General features: G+C 32.5%; 1 protein-coding gene across 3 annotated transcripts; it reads right to left on the reverse strand.

Annotated features, from left to right (window-relative positions):
- Nucleotides 1–668: 668 nt before the first annotated feature.
- LOC8266544 (rab3 GTPase-activating protein catalytic subunit) lies at nucleotides 669–18,410 on the reverse strand. 3 transcript variants are annotated; one of them, XM_015723830.3, is made up of 22 exons: nucleotides 18,187–18,410; nucleotides 18,062–18,105; nucleotides 17,902–17,965; nucleotides 17,272–17,386; nucleotides 17,108–17,175; nucleotides 16,927–17,024; nucleotides 16,468–16,639; nucleotides 16,055–16,286; nucleotides 15,080–15,206; nucleotides 13,470–13,576; nucleotides 13,221–13,316; nucleotides 10,329–10,457; nucleotides 9,010–9,143; nucleotides 6,507–6,596; nucleotides 6,320–6,387; nucleotides 4,472–4,655; nucleotides 4,302–4,373; nucleotides 3,349–3,388; nucleotides 2,775–3,049; nucleotides 1,834–2,011; nucleotides 1,529–1,737; nucleotides 669–1,166 (listed from the first exon to the last, which is right to left on the reverse strand). In XM_015723830.3, the coding sequence occupies exons 1-22, from the start codon at nucleotides 18,259–18,261 to the stop codon at nucleotides 870–872; spliced, it is 2,874 nt and encodes a 957-aa protein (XP_015579316.1). In that variant the 5' UTR covers nucleotides 18,262–18,410; the 3' UTR covers nucleotides 669–869. The 3 variants fall into 3 exon arrangements, with proteins under 3 accessions (XP_015579316.1, XP_015579317.1, XP_048228879.1); XM_015723831.3 differs by having other exon boundaries at nucleotides 13,221–13,313; nucleotides 18,187–18,409; XM_048372922.1 differs by lacking the exons at nucleotides 17,108–17,175; nucleotides 17,272–17,386; nucleotides 17,902–17,965; nucleotides 18,062–18,105; nucleotides 18,187–18,410 and having other exon boundaries at nucleotides 16,468–16,649; nucleotides 16,927–17,007.
- Between the last annotated feature and the right edge of the window lie 901 nt (nucleotides 18,411–19,311).

Here is a 19,311-nt window from a genome sequence, read left to right on the forward strand (position 1 = left end):
AGTATTTTGCATATAAAGTAAAATCTTTTTATATTCATACATTTGAAATTAAGTAAAATTTATGACCATAAAAAAATTATAACTTAATAAAGATCTAAATACTAAAATTTTTCTCAAGACTTAATTTTATTGGTAAAAATTCGGCGTGATGTAAAAAAACTCCTGTAGAAGCTCTCTGATTCATCCAGGAAGCGGTGTTGGGCTAGGAAGAGAGCTTCAATAGCTCGTGTTAGGTAATAAAAATAAAATATACAAATATTTTATCATATTATACAAATAAGAAATTGTATTATATATTTTAAGATTATATATACAAATATTATTATAGAGAAATATTTTCTTAAAATAAGATTTAAAAAATTTATAATTTATTTCTATTTATAATTGACAGTTCAAATTCTTCATGACCATATAGATATTATTCCTTATAAATATTATTCCTATAGAGATTTTATTCTCTCTATATATATATAACCACCGAAATTCAACAAGAAAAGGTGCTTTCTCCTGTTGCTTTGTTATTATTATTACTTTATCCCTTTTTATAATAAGATGAATGTAAGTTTCTATCATCTAAAGATAAAGATATTTACTGGGAAGATATGATTTACTTTGTTAAGAACAAAGTGATCATAGAAAATGCCCGAGGCAAATGCAAAAACAACAAATGGAGTTAAATTTCCTTCTAGCCGTCCATTATGCTTTCATTATAGCACCTATTCAATTGTTTCGTTGAACAGCTCTATGCACCGAATAGAGCCGCCCGGCGGCATCATGCCAAAACATTCCAGAACATACATTTTAAGAAAAATGATGGAAATCAAATGAATACAAGAGACAGATGATTATTATGTAAGATCACTAAAAAATTAATCGCATGAGGTAACAGAAAGTGCTACACGGAGATCATTTGAGGTTCCACATATGTACATTCTATATGTCTCCATTTCTTGTTCAATGCCCATCGGAGATTGCGCGGCATAATGATGGTTGCTCAAGCTATCACGCATGGAAAATATTATTTCCCTCGCGATCGGCTCATGCCCGTTGAGAAGATTACCCATGCTTAATACTTTTCTCCATGTCTGATTAGCACTAGGTGGTGCGAACATATTTGATACCACCCGTCTCTCGTGCATGCTTACTTTCTGCTTCATTCCGAACTCCTAAGTGAAGACAGCAGAACAGCAAAATCCATTTGGGTTAGAACTCCAATTAAGGATATTTTTTCTGGAGAGGACGAGTCAGGTTGTTGCCAGAGAGTTTGCAACCTCAATTAACGATTAGAAAATAATTAGAAAACTTCCACATTATTTATATTTCAAACCACTTTCAAATTTCAGTCAATTTGGAAGTTACTTTTAATTTACGATAATTCCTACAAATTTTAATAACCTCTCCACATAATCGTGATATAGATGAAAACCTATGAACTCGTCCATTTCTTTAATTTAATTTGTGCTTCACCTGAGGTAGAGCATGGATAGATGCAAATATGAACAGAGATAATGGCAGAGAAACAGTTTACCCTTTGATCAACATCCAAGGAGCCTGTTCCCATTCTTGGAGTATAATAGTTATAGTAGTCGGAGAAAATTTCCTCAGACAGACGCGGTGCTTTCATGAACTTACGATGAAGAGAAGTTGCAAGCGTAAGCAACTTCTCAACATGTTCAAAGATGTCACACAATTGTCTTAGGTCTTCAATCGTCTCACCGTTGCCAGATATACTATTTGCTGACAGATACAGAAGGATTTTAAGTTTTAGAAAGCTTGCTTACAAAAAGGCATACATCCTTAGTAAAGATAACAAGGAAACAGAAGAGAATTTACTTTGCAGACGCTTCAACATAGAAATCATAGTACGGTAAAATTGTTCAATTTTGACTGTCATTTGTTTCAATCCTCCAAATTTAGTCCGATTCAGTGTGTCAGCTGATGCTCTGAAGGCAGTACAGACCATTTGCTCCAGCAGTTGATGGGGTCGTAATGTCTCCAAGTAATGAAGGATCTGTGGAGTTCATGGAGTCACAATTCAGACAAAGGCTAAATACTAAAAGGATAAACAGGCATAGTTTTGATGAAAATTCATAATGTTAATAAACACTTTGCTTTAGCATAGGGACAGTGGGTAGAGAAGTACATTCCTCCCAATCCACCAAAATCAATGGTAGGCTGGTAGTTAAATCACTTTTAATGGGAAAGATCACCTCCCCCTTACATATTGGGCTATCGACCAAATGGCACTGGGTAAGACAGTTTTAAGTTTTAACTTCATTCAGGTTAATAAAGAAACACAAGTAACCATTCTCACCCTGTAGATCCCTCTCCCACTTCTCAAACCCTACAATTTTACACGCTGATGCTCCAGCGAAGGAAATATATCAACTATTGGTTATTCAAAAAAGATTTGTATGCAGGCATAAATACTAGCTTTCCTATGCTGAATATATTCACATTAAGCCTCGATCTCAGAAAGCTAAACAATTATGAAACAAGTTGTGGGACAACCAGAATGTCGAAGTCTAGATAAAGTTAGAGATAAATACTTCGCTGGATGCAGTTAACATTATTCAATATGCACAACTATTGATCAACTCGTTCTCATTCACCCTTAAAACTGACTAACATAGTAGTCTCATACCTACTTTATCTACTACACGTCAGACCCTAAAAGATATAAAATGCATAGAAAGAAATCTAACAAGTGGTCAATTTAAATTCATATTAGTTCCCTCTTTGTCAGTACATATATACGAGGAAAAGAAAATAACCTTCTCTCCTTCTCGGTTTGGATCCAGAAATGGTTTCTGCTCATAAGCTGGTAATGCAGGTACATCATTCCAGATTTTTCGCCACAAGTTCCCATGCTCAGACATTCGTTGCGAAAGTCGTCCTCGAGGAGGCCAATCATCCTTCAAACAATCCATCGAACTTTTGGATGGTCTGCTTGCTGCACTCTCATCATTTTCCCAATCTCCCGGAGAATGCCACCGAATAAAATCCTCAAAGACAGCATCAGGATTTGCTGCTTTGAATGCTGACATGTCTATTCAAATTTTCAGTAGTCATTTGGTCAAGAATCTTTAAAAAAAGGAAGGAAACTAGTGTTTCTGGAACATGATTAAAATTTTAACAAATGATTTGGTCTTGAACATAAAATGAAGAAAGTGAACTAAATAAGTCATTCAACACCTTCCCCCACCCCAACCAAAAGGCAAAAAAGATGGCATTGAATAAATAGTATGACAATGGGGCTTCCCAGTTATTGGCAACAGAAATCAATGTGTAGAACTAATTGATATTACCAGACAGATTAACAAATAGGATTTAAAGCTTATTTATTACCTGATGATAAGATATCTCTCTCCAACTGAGCAGAAAAGCTCTGCAATAAAATGGCAGAATGTTTAATCAGTTGATGAAAAACTAGCAAGGCAGATAGACATATAATAGGATATAATACCAATACTTTAAGAACAAACAGACAGAAGACTTTTATATATATATATATATATATATATATATATATATATATATATATTTTAATGAAAAAGTAGGCAAAAATGTCATAATAGAAGTGCCTTTCCACATAATGCGAAGTTCATTTGTGGTCACTATCAATAAATCCCAATGTCAGCCACTTCATGTCACATAAAAATTACAAAATGATTCAATGAGCTAACCATTGCCAATATTCAGTAGAATTTGAGCCAATTTTCAAGTAGTGGTCAGATAAGGTGTTTCTTCTTTGGGCTGGATGGAGTGCAATTAAACTGGTTTACAGGACCAAGTCATCCACTAGCACACTCTTTACATACTATACTTTATCTACTCAACTTAGATTATTGGAGCTAAGACTAAGTAAATAAAGGTTTAACAATGTGAATAGCCTTCCAATGCATAAGGCTGTCCGTATCGTAGGGTCTGGGAGGGGTCTGTTGTAATATTTAGTGCATACCACATTTCAGCATACAGACGTAATCTACACTCTTATTTTAGTACTGTTGGCTACTCTTAATATAATAATAAAACTCATCGTTGCATTAGGCGAACACTGCTGTTCACAGAAGAGGAACTATGCCACCGAGTTATCTTCCACTAAGATGAGCAGATCAACCCACAAACTACAGAGAGTATTAGGACTAGGCCACTTAATGTCTCTGTCTAGTGTGCCCAACAGATCCTAAAACAAATATTTCCATTCTTATTATAGAGACCCATTCTTATTGTATCTTGACCATCTACTGTCTTGTGAATATTTTCTGGTAAGAAGCGTGCAACTAAGAATTTGAACATACAAAAGAATCACCGAAGACTTCAACAGCCTGCAGTCGTTCTTCGTGCATGTCTTCTGTCATAAGTGGTGGATCCTATAACAATTCACAGATAAATAAAAGTTATATTCTCTAATGAATTTTGTAGGGTAATAAAAGTTTAAGAAATACCAACTGCTGCAGAGAAAGAGAACCTGTGTGAAAGGGGCATGCATGCTCTGATATGACTTCAGAAGCATCATGGTTCCAACCACGCCAGCTGAGCCTCTCCTAGAACGGTCTGGAGGTTTGAGATCACTGGAGAATCCATCTTCATGCTTCATAGTAGATTTTGATATCAGCGGTTCAGATCTATGCAAGCCATCCTGTATCAAGGGGCTGAATTTTGAAAAGCAAAAAGTTAACCACAATACATAAGTGCGTAAGTAAATAAATCATCTCCAGCAGAGTTAAAAAAGAGTGTCAGCGAATATAATGTAATCTAGTGTAAAGCAACTATATCTCTTTCGGAAGATGGCATCATTGAAACTGTAAAGACATGCTAAACAAATTGGTTTGCGAATACACTGGGCAGGCGAAAAAATTACAATCACTAACCACTCCCAACTCAGTCACAAATTTATATTACCTTTCAGATTTAATAATTTAGAAAGAAAAAAGGATTTGAATTGTATATTTACATATGAAAAGTATACTGTCCATATAACTTGAGTTTGACTCCCAAAATTCATTGCTAAGCTCGCTATTGCTTATCCAATCACATGTTGAATTGCATATTCACATATGATACGTATACTGCCCATATAACTTGAATTTGACTCTTCCAAAATTCATTGATAATCTCACTATTGCTTATCCAATCACATTATTCACCGTACCAAGCTTTTGATTTGTACTTAATGTTTTGAATTATGGCATTCACAGGGACCACCACCATGCATACTGCTAATCACTTCCCAAATTAAAAACACGTCACCATCTGCCACTCTTTACAGAAATAAAACAATCTTGAATAAAATTAAGGAAAAGAATCGGAGCAAGGGTTGGAAATTCACTTGCAATAAATGAGCGACCACGACTGAATCAATAACCAAACGAGAAGCAGTGGATTGCTATAGAACAAGATATAAAAACCAAAGTACAAGAAATAGATAGAACAAATGGGAGGCTAAAAGATCATGGGAGTAGATGAAGACAAATTCTCTGCAATCTGGTTATGAAGAGCTAGAAATGATAAGTTTTCAGAGATTTGACTGGGCCATGTGAATACATAAGGAGACTACTAGAGTTAGATTCTTAAGAAAATAATAATTGATTAATAGGTGGCAGCATGTGAGAAAGTTGTAACATAGATAAAAGAATATACAGGATTAGGAATTGAAGTTGAAAAAGAAATTTACAGGACAACCAACTCTACCAACATGAGACCATGTGTAAGGAATCACACTATGTCTGTGTATGTGTGTGCACACATGTGTTCCTATATTATTTTGTTGGTTAACTGTTGGATTTTCATTTTCAAAAGCTAACACTGGCACTAAACCATTACTTCACCTTAATAATTACTTTTAATATATTTCTTAAGATTTCAGTTTGTTTTTCTATTCTCCTTTCTTGTTTTTTGGCGTGACAAAGGGAAGCAAAAGCCCCAACATGACAAGTACAACTACATCACATAAACTCTATGGTGACCAGCACCCATTCTTCACCTGCTATCAGCACATGCATGTACTGAGGATACATATGAACAACATAAATGTCCAAAATCATCTGCAAGGCTCTTTTAAATTTGATTTTTTTGTTCTTTTTTATCATCCCAATGTATGACTACAGGCTTTCTGCAGTTTAATGAAAAATATAAGCGTAAACAAGTAGTAATTGTAATAATAATAATAACAATTATGATGGTGATGATTATTGTTCAAAATTGATTGAGAACTACTATTGTACAAGAATAGAACAGTAAAAGGGGAAGATATGTTTGAACCCTTAAAGCTAGCAATTTTTACTAGAAAAAAGGAGCTCTCACTTGCTTAGTTCACCTGTCACGAATCCCATCAATCTCTTCACTGGGTATATGAGTTGCCACGTTTCCTACTGGACCATCTCCCTGCACATTTAATTGAACAAAGTTTACAAGTCTAAAGTCAACTATAACACTAATATTCAATGCATTAAGGAGCAAAAAAACAATAAAAGAACAGCTTGAAATAAAAGCAGCTGAATCACCTTTATATCAGCATAAGCCTGATCATTGCTTTCTACACAGTCTTGGAAATCTTCGTTCAGTTCACACTTCTTCTCAATGCATATAGCAAGCTGAACAACAAAAAATAAAGTGAACTGGTTTCCTTTGGCACCACAAGTGGTCAAGTGCTATAAATTACATAAACAGAGTACTTTAGAAACTTTTATCTTATGGATTTTCCATTTCCAACAGGATTTGTTTGCCTGAGCACAAAATAATATGTTGAAAAATAGTAATCTATTTCTATAATAGAATTCAATATGTCTTACAGCAACTCAATCATTCCTTATCCAAACAGCTCAACTGATATACAAAAACAAAGAGTAGCATTTTCAATAATTCAGGGGAATCAGATTCAGTGCATAAAATTGATTTTATGTGTCAGCTGAATCATTTTGGAACAAAAGATTAACTAAAACATCATCGTCATCATAATAATAATAATAATAACAACAACAACAATAATAATAGCAATAACTGTTATGGAAAAAAAAAAGAACTAAAGAAACTCTTACAAACAAGATAAAAGGAAAAAAAAAAAAAGGAAGAATTTGAGTAAAGGATGCACAAGGATGGGTGCCAATTTCAACCAGATGTCACAGCAGCGATGACAGCTGAGGGATCAAATGGTGTTATGCAGTCACAAAATCTCTCAAGTCAAATTTAGCACATTGCTTTGGTATCTAATCTAGTAGGTTCAATGAGAACCCCCTCATTATATAACAGATTATTTTCTGGTTCTAGGGTCCAATAGTCATGTTTTTCCAAGTATATACTTGTTCATTCATTCAGGTTTTTTGGTGTCTTACCATCTGCAAATGCTTCTATAGGTCAAAGGAAATTTGGTTGCCTGCCTACTTTTCTTCTCATTGTTCTGAAGGCTGTTTTTAACTGCAAAACTTGATGTTGGGAAAATCTGATTGGTGACATTTCCATTGTATACAACTTCAAAAAAAAAAATCCTAGCGTCATCTAGAAATATCCCTATGACAAGCCTCTTCAAGTTGCATCATCCATGACGACTACATTAGGAAACATCAGGATGAAACTTCAAGTAGCATAAGATTGACGAGCTTTGATCAGGGGTTGCAAAACATGCTCTTTTAGGGTATATATTTAGTTTGCCTTAGAAAATGGACTAGGAATGCCATTGAGCCAGTAGCTAGTTATCACATGCCTGCATTGTAGTGAAGGAGGTCCAGGGTTCATCCTATTTTAAATATCCAATATCAATTTTATTTTAAAGATAAATATATCCTAGTGAGAATCTTAAAAATTATAAGTAAAGGAAAAAGTAGGTTTTATTCAAGTGACTCAAATATAAAAATTTTTAAATCAAACAAGAAAATGTTAAAAATTGTATCCCAGTTCTATTTTTAAAGTAAAAAAAAGTTTCCTCGAGGGTTTTGTACATTTTTGTTAACTGCAGCTGTAAAGAATTATTTAAATTCTAACCACTGAAAAAAAAAAAAAAAAAAAAAAAAAAGTAGTTGTAGAATTTTGAGGATAGTAAACTAGTTAGATCATTATGGAGATCTATGGGTGAATTAGCACTTGAGGCAGGACATTTAAGGGGTAGAATATGTACGCAGTTGCTGTCAAACTCCTATAAATAGTTGCCAGTGATTCAAATATTTAGATCTGAACATGGAATAGCTCTATAAAGAACAACAATGAAAAGGAATGAGAAACTTAAGCTCGCATTGAGGTATCCTAATAACCACACCTATGGAGACAGCAATCTCTTCCAAGACAAAGTTTAAATATTCTGGGAGTTGCTCTAGAAATGACTCATTAAGTTAAAAGCAGTGCGTTCACGTATAGAACCTAGGAAATCTTGAATATCCTAGTTTGACTGGGAGAAACCAAGAAACGGAACATAATAAGACCACAAACAACAAACCAGCAGCCCAAAGAAGAAATTTCAATTATTTTATTTCTTTGTGTTAAAATGTTGAATTAGCAACAACTGAAATCGATCTTTTTCTGTAAATGCTGAAGTGAACAATGTTATTGCAGCATCGAAGCCGAATGTTCCACTAGAAGGATCAGTAACACAATAGGTTTTTCAAACACCGTGTGCAAGTAGAATTGAAATATTCAAAACATATAGCAGATTTCAGATTACCAATATCAACAAATCTAAATACCTCCCGCTTCAGTCTTTGCTGAAAAGAAAAAAAGAGGGCTTCATTGCTTAATTTCTTCAAGGCATATGAATATTTACACAGTTCAAACTTTAAAATACACAATATTAAATTTTGTTGAGTTTTTTGTCATCTGAGTACCAAAGTTATGGATAATTCATTTGTATGGTAAACAATGGCGTATTCAGCAAATAATCATCATCATAAAAAGATTGCACACCCCAACTCAATTAAAAGGACTAATACAAAGCATGATTCTTTAAAAACCAAAATTCTCAATTTCAAATAAATTTGCGCATCACACAATTAATATCCTTTCAATCGTATGGCTTATTACCATTTGCAATTTCTGGTGAATCAAACAAGTTGAAAGGTCAATTGAACCATTGACAGGCACTTTAGGCAATGGTTGCGACTCCTCCCAACACCAACGGACCTCTCGAATAAACTCTACCCAGAGCACAGCAATAGCTAAAAACACACATAAAAACCACAGTTCATGTCATAAAGAGAGAACATAAAATTAAAGATCTCAATTTCATTTTTCAGAGCCAAATGTAGATAGAGAACCCCATATTATAGTCAAAAATGCAATTGGGCCATTTATGATTTATTTTGTTTAATTTAGTACATAAATTGTTATTTCATCTGTTCAACCATCTTGAGATTAAAATAATATGTGGTTGACAAGACAAAGTATATCCTTATTCATTCTATTTAAACCTTTATCCTCTTCTCAAAAAGATTTAAAAATTTTAACTAATTTTATGAAGAAAAAGAATTGTATTTTCAGAAGAAAATGCTTCTTCTTTAACAACTGCTAGCCACCATTCATCCCCTCTTGTCATCACTCAAACCCTAGCCACCATCTACTACACCCATCACCTACTATTCTGCGAATGAGAACAGCCATTAACAGTCTTCTCTACCTCCCTTCCTCCCTCCTTGCTTCTTCAAGAACCCAATAATCTTCTCCTTCTTCTCTTTCTACTCCACTTTCAAGTTAGCAGTTCTTAGTCCAAATCCAGTATGAATACCAGGCACCTCTTTAAAATCTGTCACAGGCAATCCATAGTTGATACTTAGCTTACGAAACACCCCCCCCCCCCACCCATCCAACATCATTTTCACATGTTGAAAAGGTGAGGTTTTGAGTTTTTACATGGAAATTAGGCACAATGACATGGTAGCATTTTCTAAATTGACAACTATTATGCAGAGTGAATCTTAGTTAGGACAGGTAATTTTATTCTCCTTATCTTCTGCTCCTTTAAATGGTGTTAGGTTTGTTGTCAGACAAGAAGTGTCTTTTTGTAACATAACAATATTCACCTTTTTTCTGAATTATTTTAGATTTAAAACATTTAATAGTATAAAAATGACAAATTTTAACTAAAATGTTAGAATAAAATAATGAGAAATTTTAACTTGTTTCAACATATAACTCCATCTTTAAACCTTTTGCATCAAAATTGAAAGAATTCTGTGGATTGGTATGTGTTGTTTTACTCCAGAGAGGCAAGAGGGCTCAATGTTCAAATATATAAGCTTTCTACCAAATTGAACACAATAAAACATAAAGCTCCCAATTGCGCCTTTGAACATAGTACAAGTCAAATATTAGGATTTTCAACCATGACAGCTTTTCATACATACCGCGTATGTTGCAGTTCCCAATCCATAGACAATGCAGGCAAAACTGTGCAAAAAGAGATTCCAGAGGTGCACCTTTAACAGCTCTAGAACTTTTATGCTCGCCTGCAGCGAAATCCGGGAGTTGAGATCCTGTGGTGGAAAGACATAGAACTTAAGAGAAAATTCAAAGTTCCCAATAGCTGGATATGAATACAAAACTCTGCAAGACTACAAATAGATATTGTTACAAAAAAAGTAAAAGCTTTCACACATCTAAATAGAAAATAAACAACTATTACTATTTCATGCATTTGGATCTTCTACACCTATTTCTAATATTCTCCAACTAGTCCTCTATATTTATCAGAGTGTCTCTTATTTTAACATGTTTTGTTTGAGAATTTATAACGAATCTTACAATTTCATTGAATTCTTGATTCACAACATACGAAGATAAATATTTCAGTCTGAATCTTCTACTATTAAAATGCAGAGGAAAGTTCTTAAAAAAACCTAGTCAGCTTGATTTTTGCTTCGATTAGCTTAAAAGATATCAGATTAAGCCATAAGAGTATGCCACGTTACCACAGATGCATGGATTAGAAAGTCAAGGGTGACTACAATTGTTATAAATGTTAATGGTACATGGCCAATATTGATAACTTTTAAAAAATTAATAAAATTGACAAAACATGTAACTGTTGAATGTTTTTGAAATTACCCTTGAAAGATAAAAGAATTCAACTATCAGATGTTAAAAAGACAATAGCTTTCACCTTTAAATTCTGCCTGGAAGTTTAGATTATGTTCAGAATAATTTGATAGAACATACTGTCTTATAATTGTCATTCCATTACTAGGTGTGGTTGCAAAAGAAAATGTAAGCAATGTAATGTATCAACAACTTTATTTGGGTTTAAAGGTCAATTTGCCCCCTCAACTTGGAGTCAATGGCCAATTTACTCGGATTTTAAATTTTTGGCCAATTTCACCCACCAACTTGGCAAAGACGGCCAATTCAGTCCAAATTCCTAGAAAATTAAGAGATTGGATTTCACGCATCATGCAAAGCAAGTAAAAGTTCAATTAAAGGACCTAATCAATAAGTAAAATTCAATTTAGTCCTTAAAACTTTATATTAAGTATCAAACTCAATTAAAATGAAATTACTAAATAATTTAAATTAAATAATCGTAACTAATTACTAATTTTTTTATCCACTCGACTAAATTATTCTAAATATATTAGAAATTAAGATTAATTATTTTAAAAAACCAATTTTTCTAATTTTAATAAGAATTTAAAAAATTGCATGATTTTAATTTTATTATTTAATTTAATTCTTTTATTAAAAATTAAAAATTTAATTATTTTTTGTTAGATATTATTATGAGATTATATTAAAATAAAAAATTTATTATACAAATTATTTTGCTAAGTTTAATACATAATATAAAGTTCAAGATCTAAAATGAACTTTAGGCTCTTTATTCACTTGCTTTGCATGATGCGTGGAATCCAATCTCTTAAATTTGTGGGAATTTGGACTGAATTGCCCGCTTTTGGCAAGTTGTTGGGTGAAATCAGCTAAAAATTTAAAATCCGAATAAATTGGCCATTGACTCCAAGTTGAGAGGGCAAATTGACCTTTAAATCATTTTATTTGTATAGATATAGTTCAGAAGCAGTAACAATTATGGAAAGACAATGATGATGGAGGTGGCGATTATGGTGGCTGGCAAGTGACTAGATAATAATGGTAGAAAGTTAGTTTAGTTGTAGGTGATTACATAACATTATAGGCCATGGACTTTACATGACATCATACTTTATTTATAAGACCAAAAATGGAACAAGTAATTATGATGACATCACACCTCTAATTGCATCCAACCAAGACATAAGCTTAGGGTTTTCATAACCCTTTCTATTCATCTAGGAACCATAGGTTATTATAAAGAGAAATTAGAAAGGCCCAAGATAAAGGCTCTAAGAGAAATTGTGATAACAACAATAAAATATAGAAATGATGTCTACTCTAATACATTTAGACCCTTTCTGAAAAAAAGAAAACAAAAATAAATAGAACACTTTTGCTCCTGAGTTTTCTTTCCCTTATCACATATAAGTACTATAATTTGTCCAAAAACATAGCTTTTATGAAGAAAAAAACATTTTAGTCTACATTATGAAAGTAGTAAAGTACTGGATTTTTTTTCTTAACAAAGTTAATGATTTTGAAAAGAGAATCAAAATTTGTATTAGCCAAACCACAAATTGTTTTTCATAATTAACCGATGATATAAAATCAAAGCACGAACCTATCTGAGCATAGTTTTAACTCTGTTAGCCATCTTAAATTGTTTGCCTCATGTTAACCCTAATAATTGCTTTACCATATCAATATTCATAAATATTTGCAAATTTTTATTTATTTATGCCTTCATTACATAAATTGCCTTCTATTAACCAAACTACTATAGTTTCAGCTTGCTTTTTGAAGAAACTGTTAACATGATTTGGCTTCAAGAACGAATGGCTAACTAAATGTTATTATTTGACTTCGATGTCGCTTGAAATTAAGGGTACTTTCAGCTGGCTAATTACTTCCTTCAACTTGATTAATAAGCTAACAGAAACACGAGCAACTGAGCTCATAATTGCTTGGCATGCTTTATTGAATTCATCAATTTTTTGAAAAACTTCATAAAAGGAAAGAAACATAGATAAAGATGAATCTCAAGTGTAATGGACCTTTTGTGATCTTATCATAAAATATGAGTGGATAGAAAAACATATATGGAAAGAATATTGCAAAGCTAACAAAACTACAAAATAATATGATATATAGATATGAATCACAAGAGGCAGAAGCATAGAGAAGGAGCACATGGAAAAGAAAAGCAAATGTACCCTCATGAAAAAGATCTTTGAACACACGATCCATTACTGTTGGTGGCGGTACAACCAGTGAGGCCTTGAGATTATCAGAACCTAGGTTTTCAACTGCTACAGATGAAACACAAGAATAAAGGAATATTAGAAGTCTCCAATAGACTACATGTGCAATTAATCAAGTCCATAAACTAAATTAAACTACCTAGCTACTATATATATTAATATATATATATATATATATATACACATATTGTAATTTCAAACCTGATACAAAATCCTCCATGAATTGAGCGGCAAAAGACATATCCAATGCATTAACCAAAAGGCGCAATTGAGAAGCAAATCCAATTCTGTTTCCTTCTGAACTATCACTTCATAGGATAGCAGTTTTATCAGATGACTTTTAATGAAACTCGCAAATAGAAAATAAAAAGCACCAGATGAAAAAATTGCCTAACAGGAGAAGATTATTAAAAGAAAATTGTCACATAAAATGTGGAAGCTTTATTTAATGATTGGTCTGTTCACTTTCAAAATAGTAATCAATAAGAAAAAGGCAGATTATTTTACAAAGAACCAAGTGTGGTGCAGGACAGTAGCAGAAAATTCCTTCATGAGATTCAGAAAAGATTAGGTTAGCATAGTAAAAAGAAATTACAAATTTGTAAAACTACGTTAGAAATTAGGCATTCATTTAGATATATAAGGAATCTACAAGTGATGAATAAGAAAAGAATAAAATGGAAGCACAAAGCATCTTCCATCAAAGCGTAAGTAACAGAATAAACAAAAAGGCATTTTGCGAATAGCACTCATATCAAATATCAACCAAAGACAGTCAGTCCTCTAAAAGACTCCTGATGCAGCAATCCACCAAGAAACTATAAGAATAACATTTTTCCCATAATCGCTGCAAAGAGAAACTTATATTTCTCAAAATTCATGCATTAAACTCCATCACATCACAATCTCTATAACTGTCTCCTCATGCCGTAACCTTGTCTCTGTCTTCTCCTCTGAAAATTATATCCAAAAAATCTTCCAAAGTCCCTGGATATAACTGAGTCTCCAAAAAGTCAATTCCAAATTAACCTTGATAGACCTTCATAAAATATATGGGAGACTTATAACCAACTTCATATGTAGTTTACTTGGTCATTACCTGAATCCAAAGGAATAGGAAAGTGATTGTTCACCAGCATACAAAGAACAACCTGAGAAAACTAGGTATAACTTCCTCCTTGTCATTGCTAGATTAAACATATCAAGGTGATCCAACAATCATCCCCCAATCTAATCCAAGTAATTCAAGCACCAGATAATGAAAAGTAATGTCTTGTAATCCCCAGTAAATATCTCAAAATCTCCCATACTAGCAATTCCTGATGCATAACCCACACAATAGGAAGGCTACAAACCATATCATTTTTGGAGTTTAATAGGATCCCCTAAACCCTAAGCTCTGATTTGAAAAACTTGGATGGAAAACAAAAATCAAAATAAAAGCAAAAGCAAAAGAACTACTACCATAACAATAGCAGATCCAACTAAATCACTCCTTAGCAAAACTCTCGCTCTTCAAGGGGGTAGAAACCAAACATAAGGAAATTTGTATGATTGTCAAGTATTAAAAAGGAATTTATGAACAATACGAGTCCTACCCCTTTAACTTTCTCCAGTTTCTTAGCATATCCATACTTGTTTCCAAATATTCGTTTGAAGATCATCATCTCAGCAGCATTTATGTAAAAAGATATTGAATAATAAATTCTTAAGATTAATTAGTCTAGCCTTTATCCTGTTCATTTTATACTAATCAAATCGATAATAAATGAAAAAATAAATAAATAGACAAAGATGTTTCACGTTCTTACAGATTTGGAGACAAGATCGGAAGTATCATCCACTTTTCAGCATCATGAGGTGAAGCATTTTCTATTTCAGCCATTTCAAGAGAGCTTTCAACCATCTTCTCCGACCATGTGGCAATTAATTCAAGTCCTGCAAGTATATATTGTATCAAAGATAAGCAACGAATTAGTTTCCACATTGAAAGGCTCACACTAAAATCAAGGGCTAGCACCCCAAAAATGTCCAAATAACAATTATAACCCAATTTGTGTTTTTATCCTTCTTTTACCAACAATATACTACCACTTCACTATTCCGTCACATGAAGAAGTCAGCACAAGGGAGATGTACGTCAAAGTACCCGAGGTGTTGCTGTCAATTGTCAACTACAATCTATGCATAAACTATAGAAAAAGGGGTGGATGTGTAACGGCATTAGAGAGAGTTAATATCATTATTTTCCTTTCAAAAGTTTTAAGTGATTCTTTTAACCAATTTTATGATCTATCATAAAAAGTCAAAATGAAAAAGCCATGTCAACAAGCCTTTTCTCTTTTTTCATGTTTGATGACTAAAACATACATATTCCTGTAGTTCATTGGTAGACACCTTCTTATCACAATGTTGAAGTATGCATACTGATATATACACAATTAGAAAAGATCAAATTGGATAGTTGGACAAAGGTTTTGGATATTTTAGGTCATCAACCTAAAATGAAAAGAAAGGTATAAATATTAGCTTGTTATAGCTAAAGACACCAAAAATGGAAGAAAGGAAGATAATAAGGTAATAGAAGACACAGAAGTTACCATGTTAGAGGACTACCTGCTAGAATAAAGTTCATGCTAGCTATTTCAGATGTAAAAGAAACAGTTCTCTACAATAATGTGCACAAGCTTTGGAAGGAAACATATTTTTATCAGCATGTTTAACCTCTAGAATACACACGTCTGATATGAAACAGGCAAATCATATGGAATAGAATGTAAGTTTACCTTTTACTGGGTCCTCTGCAGAGTACCACTCGCTCCAAGGACAATCATCATCCCACTGTGACGCATTGCGGGTGTCAGCATCACCACTAGGATTCCTTCGAGATTCTTCAATTTCAGCAGCAGGACTCTGGATATCACTGTCATCATCATCATTGAGAATGGTTCTGTATGTTGATTTCATTGTAAAATGAACTTTGAAAAGACGCATTGCATAATCCAGTGTTGTGTAAGCCTTCATCAAAAAAAAAAAAAAAAAATACAGGATTGGGATGGTCAGGAACCTAAGAGTGACTGCAAAAATTACTCTCTTTTTAGAAACTTGTAAATGAAAGGGTTATTCAGGTTTTAAAAGCAATGCCACTAAGGATGGTCATGTATAGACTATTGTAGTAATAACTCTAAAGGGAACTTACAAACTTAGAAACAAATAACTCATATAAGCCTTCCAAATGCATAAGCTTTACAGGGACTTGGCTACCAATAAGATCTGCTTCAAATCTTCTAGTGAAAACAGTTCCCATATTCTGAATTCCAATATAAGCTTTTCGAGAGGGATCATGTACTGGAACAAATGCTGGCCACAAGCTGCGAGTTTCTAAGTAGAAAACATTAGGATTCATGCTTGGTGCGAAACAGGCAAATTATGTAATAAATATGGTTCAGCATATATGTGCTGTTACAGACAGGTTTAGTTATGGTTTAGAAACATCTATGTGTTGTTAAACGAAATCATAGCAAAATGACAAAAGCAACTGCTTTATTAAATATTGCAAGTAAAATTATGCAGTATGACATCAGCCCAATAACCCTTATCTAATACCACTATGTTTCACCAAAAGCCAAACAGCCATATTTTCAACTTGAAACCCCACCTGGAACAATTTGACAAAGCAATTGCAACTGCACTTAAGAGCTTGCTGGCCTCTGGTGCATCAAGAACCACGCCACTAGCACTTTGAGGTGCAATGACCTGGTGATCCAAATATAGATGTAAGGAAAACAGAAGTATCAGATAGTGCTAAACAATGAGTAAAATGATAAGTTGAAGCACACCAGAAATTCCTTTACACCAAAGCATAACTGCAGATCATGCAAGTTGCCATCCCAATCTGCTATTTTGCCTGCGCCAACAGATGTTGCATAAAGATGTTAAATGTGGGAAACAACAGCCATAGAAAGACAAAACAAAAGTGGCTAGAATGGAATGTTGCAAGTACCGCCACTGTTCGTTTCAAAATAATATTCCATGCTATAGCTTTTCATAGCATATCTCAGCTCAAATTTGACCTTATATAATTTCTGTGAGAACTCCAATTGAACTGCGCCTTTTTCCTACAAATTATAAGAAAGAAAATGTGTAACTTAGTGCTTAGAAAATCTAAATATTGCAAGAATTTAAATTTAATTGAATTCTATGCAGTCAATTCACATTTTCAGAGATGTTACAGTTGCTAAAATTCAATTTTTTCAACTTAAAAAAAAAAAAAGGCATTTTAAACAAAATAATATCATATCAAAATTGACATGATTCTGCAAGAATTCAAATTCAATTGAATTGAATTCTTGCACATGACTCATTCCAAAGAAGACATTCAGAAAGAATGGGAAGAGAAGGGTAAAAGAAATAAAAATAAAAATAATTTAAAAAAGAATCTGCTTTATCCATCATTAGGATAAGCTAATCAAAATGTCATGAATAACATAGCATTAACTACCAGCGAATCAAAGCTGTATGTAACACTAGCAAGCATAAAACATTGCAATGAATAAAAAATTAATCCGCATTATTCAGGTAGACAACACTGCAAATGCATAAAAACAAGTTTGGTCACTAAAATTGGGCGTACCAATAAATTCTTTGGACCATCAGCTAACCATTTCCGACAAACTGCCTCTATTTCTGATATAAACCTATAAAGAAATTTAACAAAAAAAATTAAAATACAATTCAAACTCAATTAAAAAAGAAAAACACAAGTAATTAACAAACTAAAATAAATGAGCTACCTTTCCCATGAAGACGCGAGTGTAAAATCATCAAATCGCTCCAGCTGCCAATCCGAAACAATTTAAATCAACAGTATAATTTGGAACGCCATTGAAAAAATTTGAATGAAAAAACAGAAACGAACCTCTTCCCCCTCTTCTTCTTCTTCTTCTTTATTGTCTCCTCCACCAGATGGCTCCACTTTACTGGTGGATGCCATTAGAGTTAGAGATCAACAGCACAGGAATTTTACTAAAGATCTCAACAAAATGTGGAAATAGCACAAGCTCTACGTTTACTTGAGATTGATAATAAAATAAGCAAAAGTAACAGATCTCTTTTCTTTCTTTTCCATCCGAGTGGAAGGCCGAGTGCATAGAAGTGGGCTTGTGGGCTTACAGGTGCTATTTATTTTTAAAAAATATAATTTTATAATAAAAAGAATCTAATTTTTTTTAATAAATATAAAAATATTTTATTTTTATTAAAAAAAGCTTAGATGTTTTTATTATAAACTCCAACTAAATTTTTATTTTATCTTTATTTTTATAAGAATTAATAATTTTAAATTTTTATTTTAATTTTACTAATAAAAAAATTATAAATATCAATTTATTGAATAGTTAGAAAATCATAATGCGTTTATTAAATATAAAATATATAAAAAAATTTAGTTCTGCAAATCAATTTACTATTTTATATTAAAAATAAAAAATGTGATGAAGTGTTATTTTATTATATAACTCTTTAAAATGAAAAAGTTTGGCATATAAAAATAATATATTAAATATATTTTGTTGCTTAATATAAATCAGCGACTCATTTAATAAATAAATAAGCTTACATAATAGAAGTTAAATTAAATCATTAATTTCGATAGCCAACTTATGCAATAATAAATTTATTTTTTTATTTTTTTTATTTAAATATATATTTATTAAAGTAAAATTATAAATCTTAGTAAATATCTTATAATGTTCTAGTTAATTACTTGTTAGTTAATTTATAAGTTATATTCATTAAACTCATTTAGGTTTATTAGTCATGAAAAATGTAATAAGAATTAAATTAAACTCGAATAGTAATAAACAGCCTAAGTTATTAACAGACTGGTCAAATTTTAGCTCGCTTATGTTAAATTACAGTTTTTAAATATTAACGAGGACAAAGGAGGACGTATTTAATTAAGACTTTTAAAATTTTTTATAGATTTTTTAAAATGAATTACTTTTAAAGAGTTTCTGAATTTTTAATGACTTTTACAAAGTTT

This window comes from Ricinus communis, chromosome 4, assembly GCF_019578655.1.
Source record: "Ricinus communis isolate WT05 ecotype wild-type chromosome 4, ASM1957865v1, whole genome shotgun sequence".
Lineage (NCBI taxonomy): Eukaryota > Viridiplantae > Streptophyta > Magnoliopsida > Malpighiales > Euphorbiaceae > Ricinus > Ricinus communis.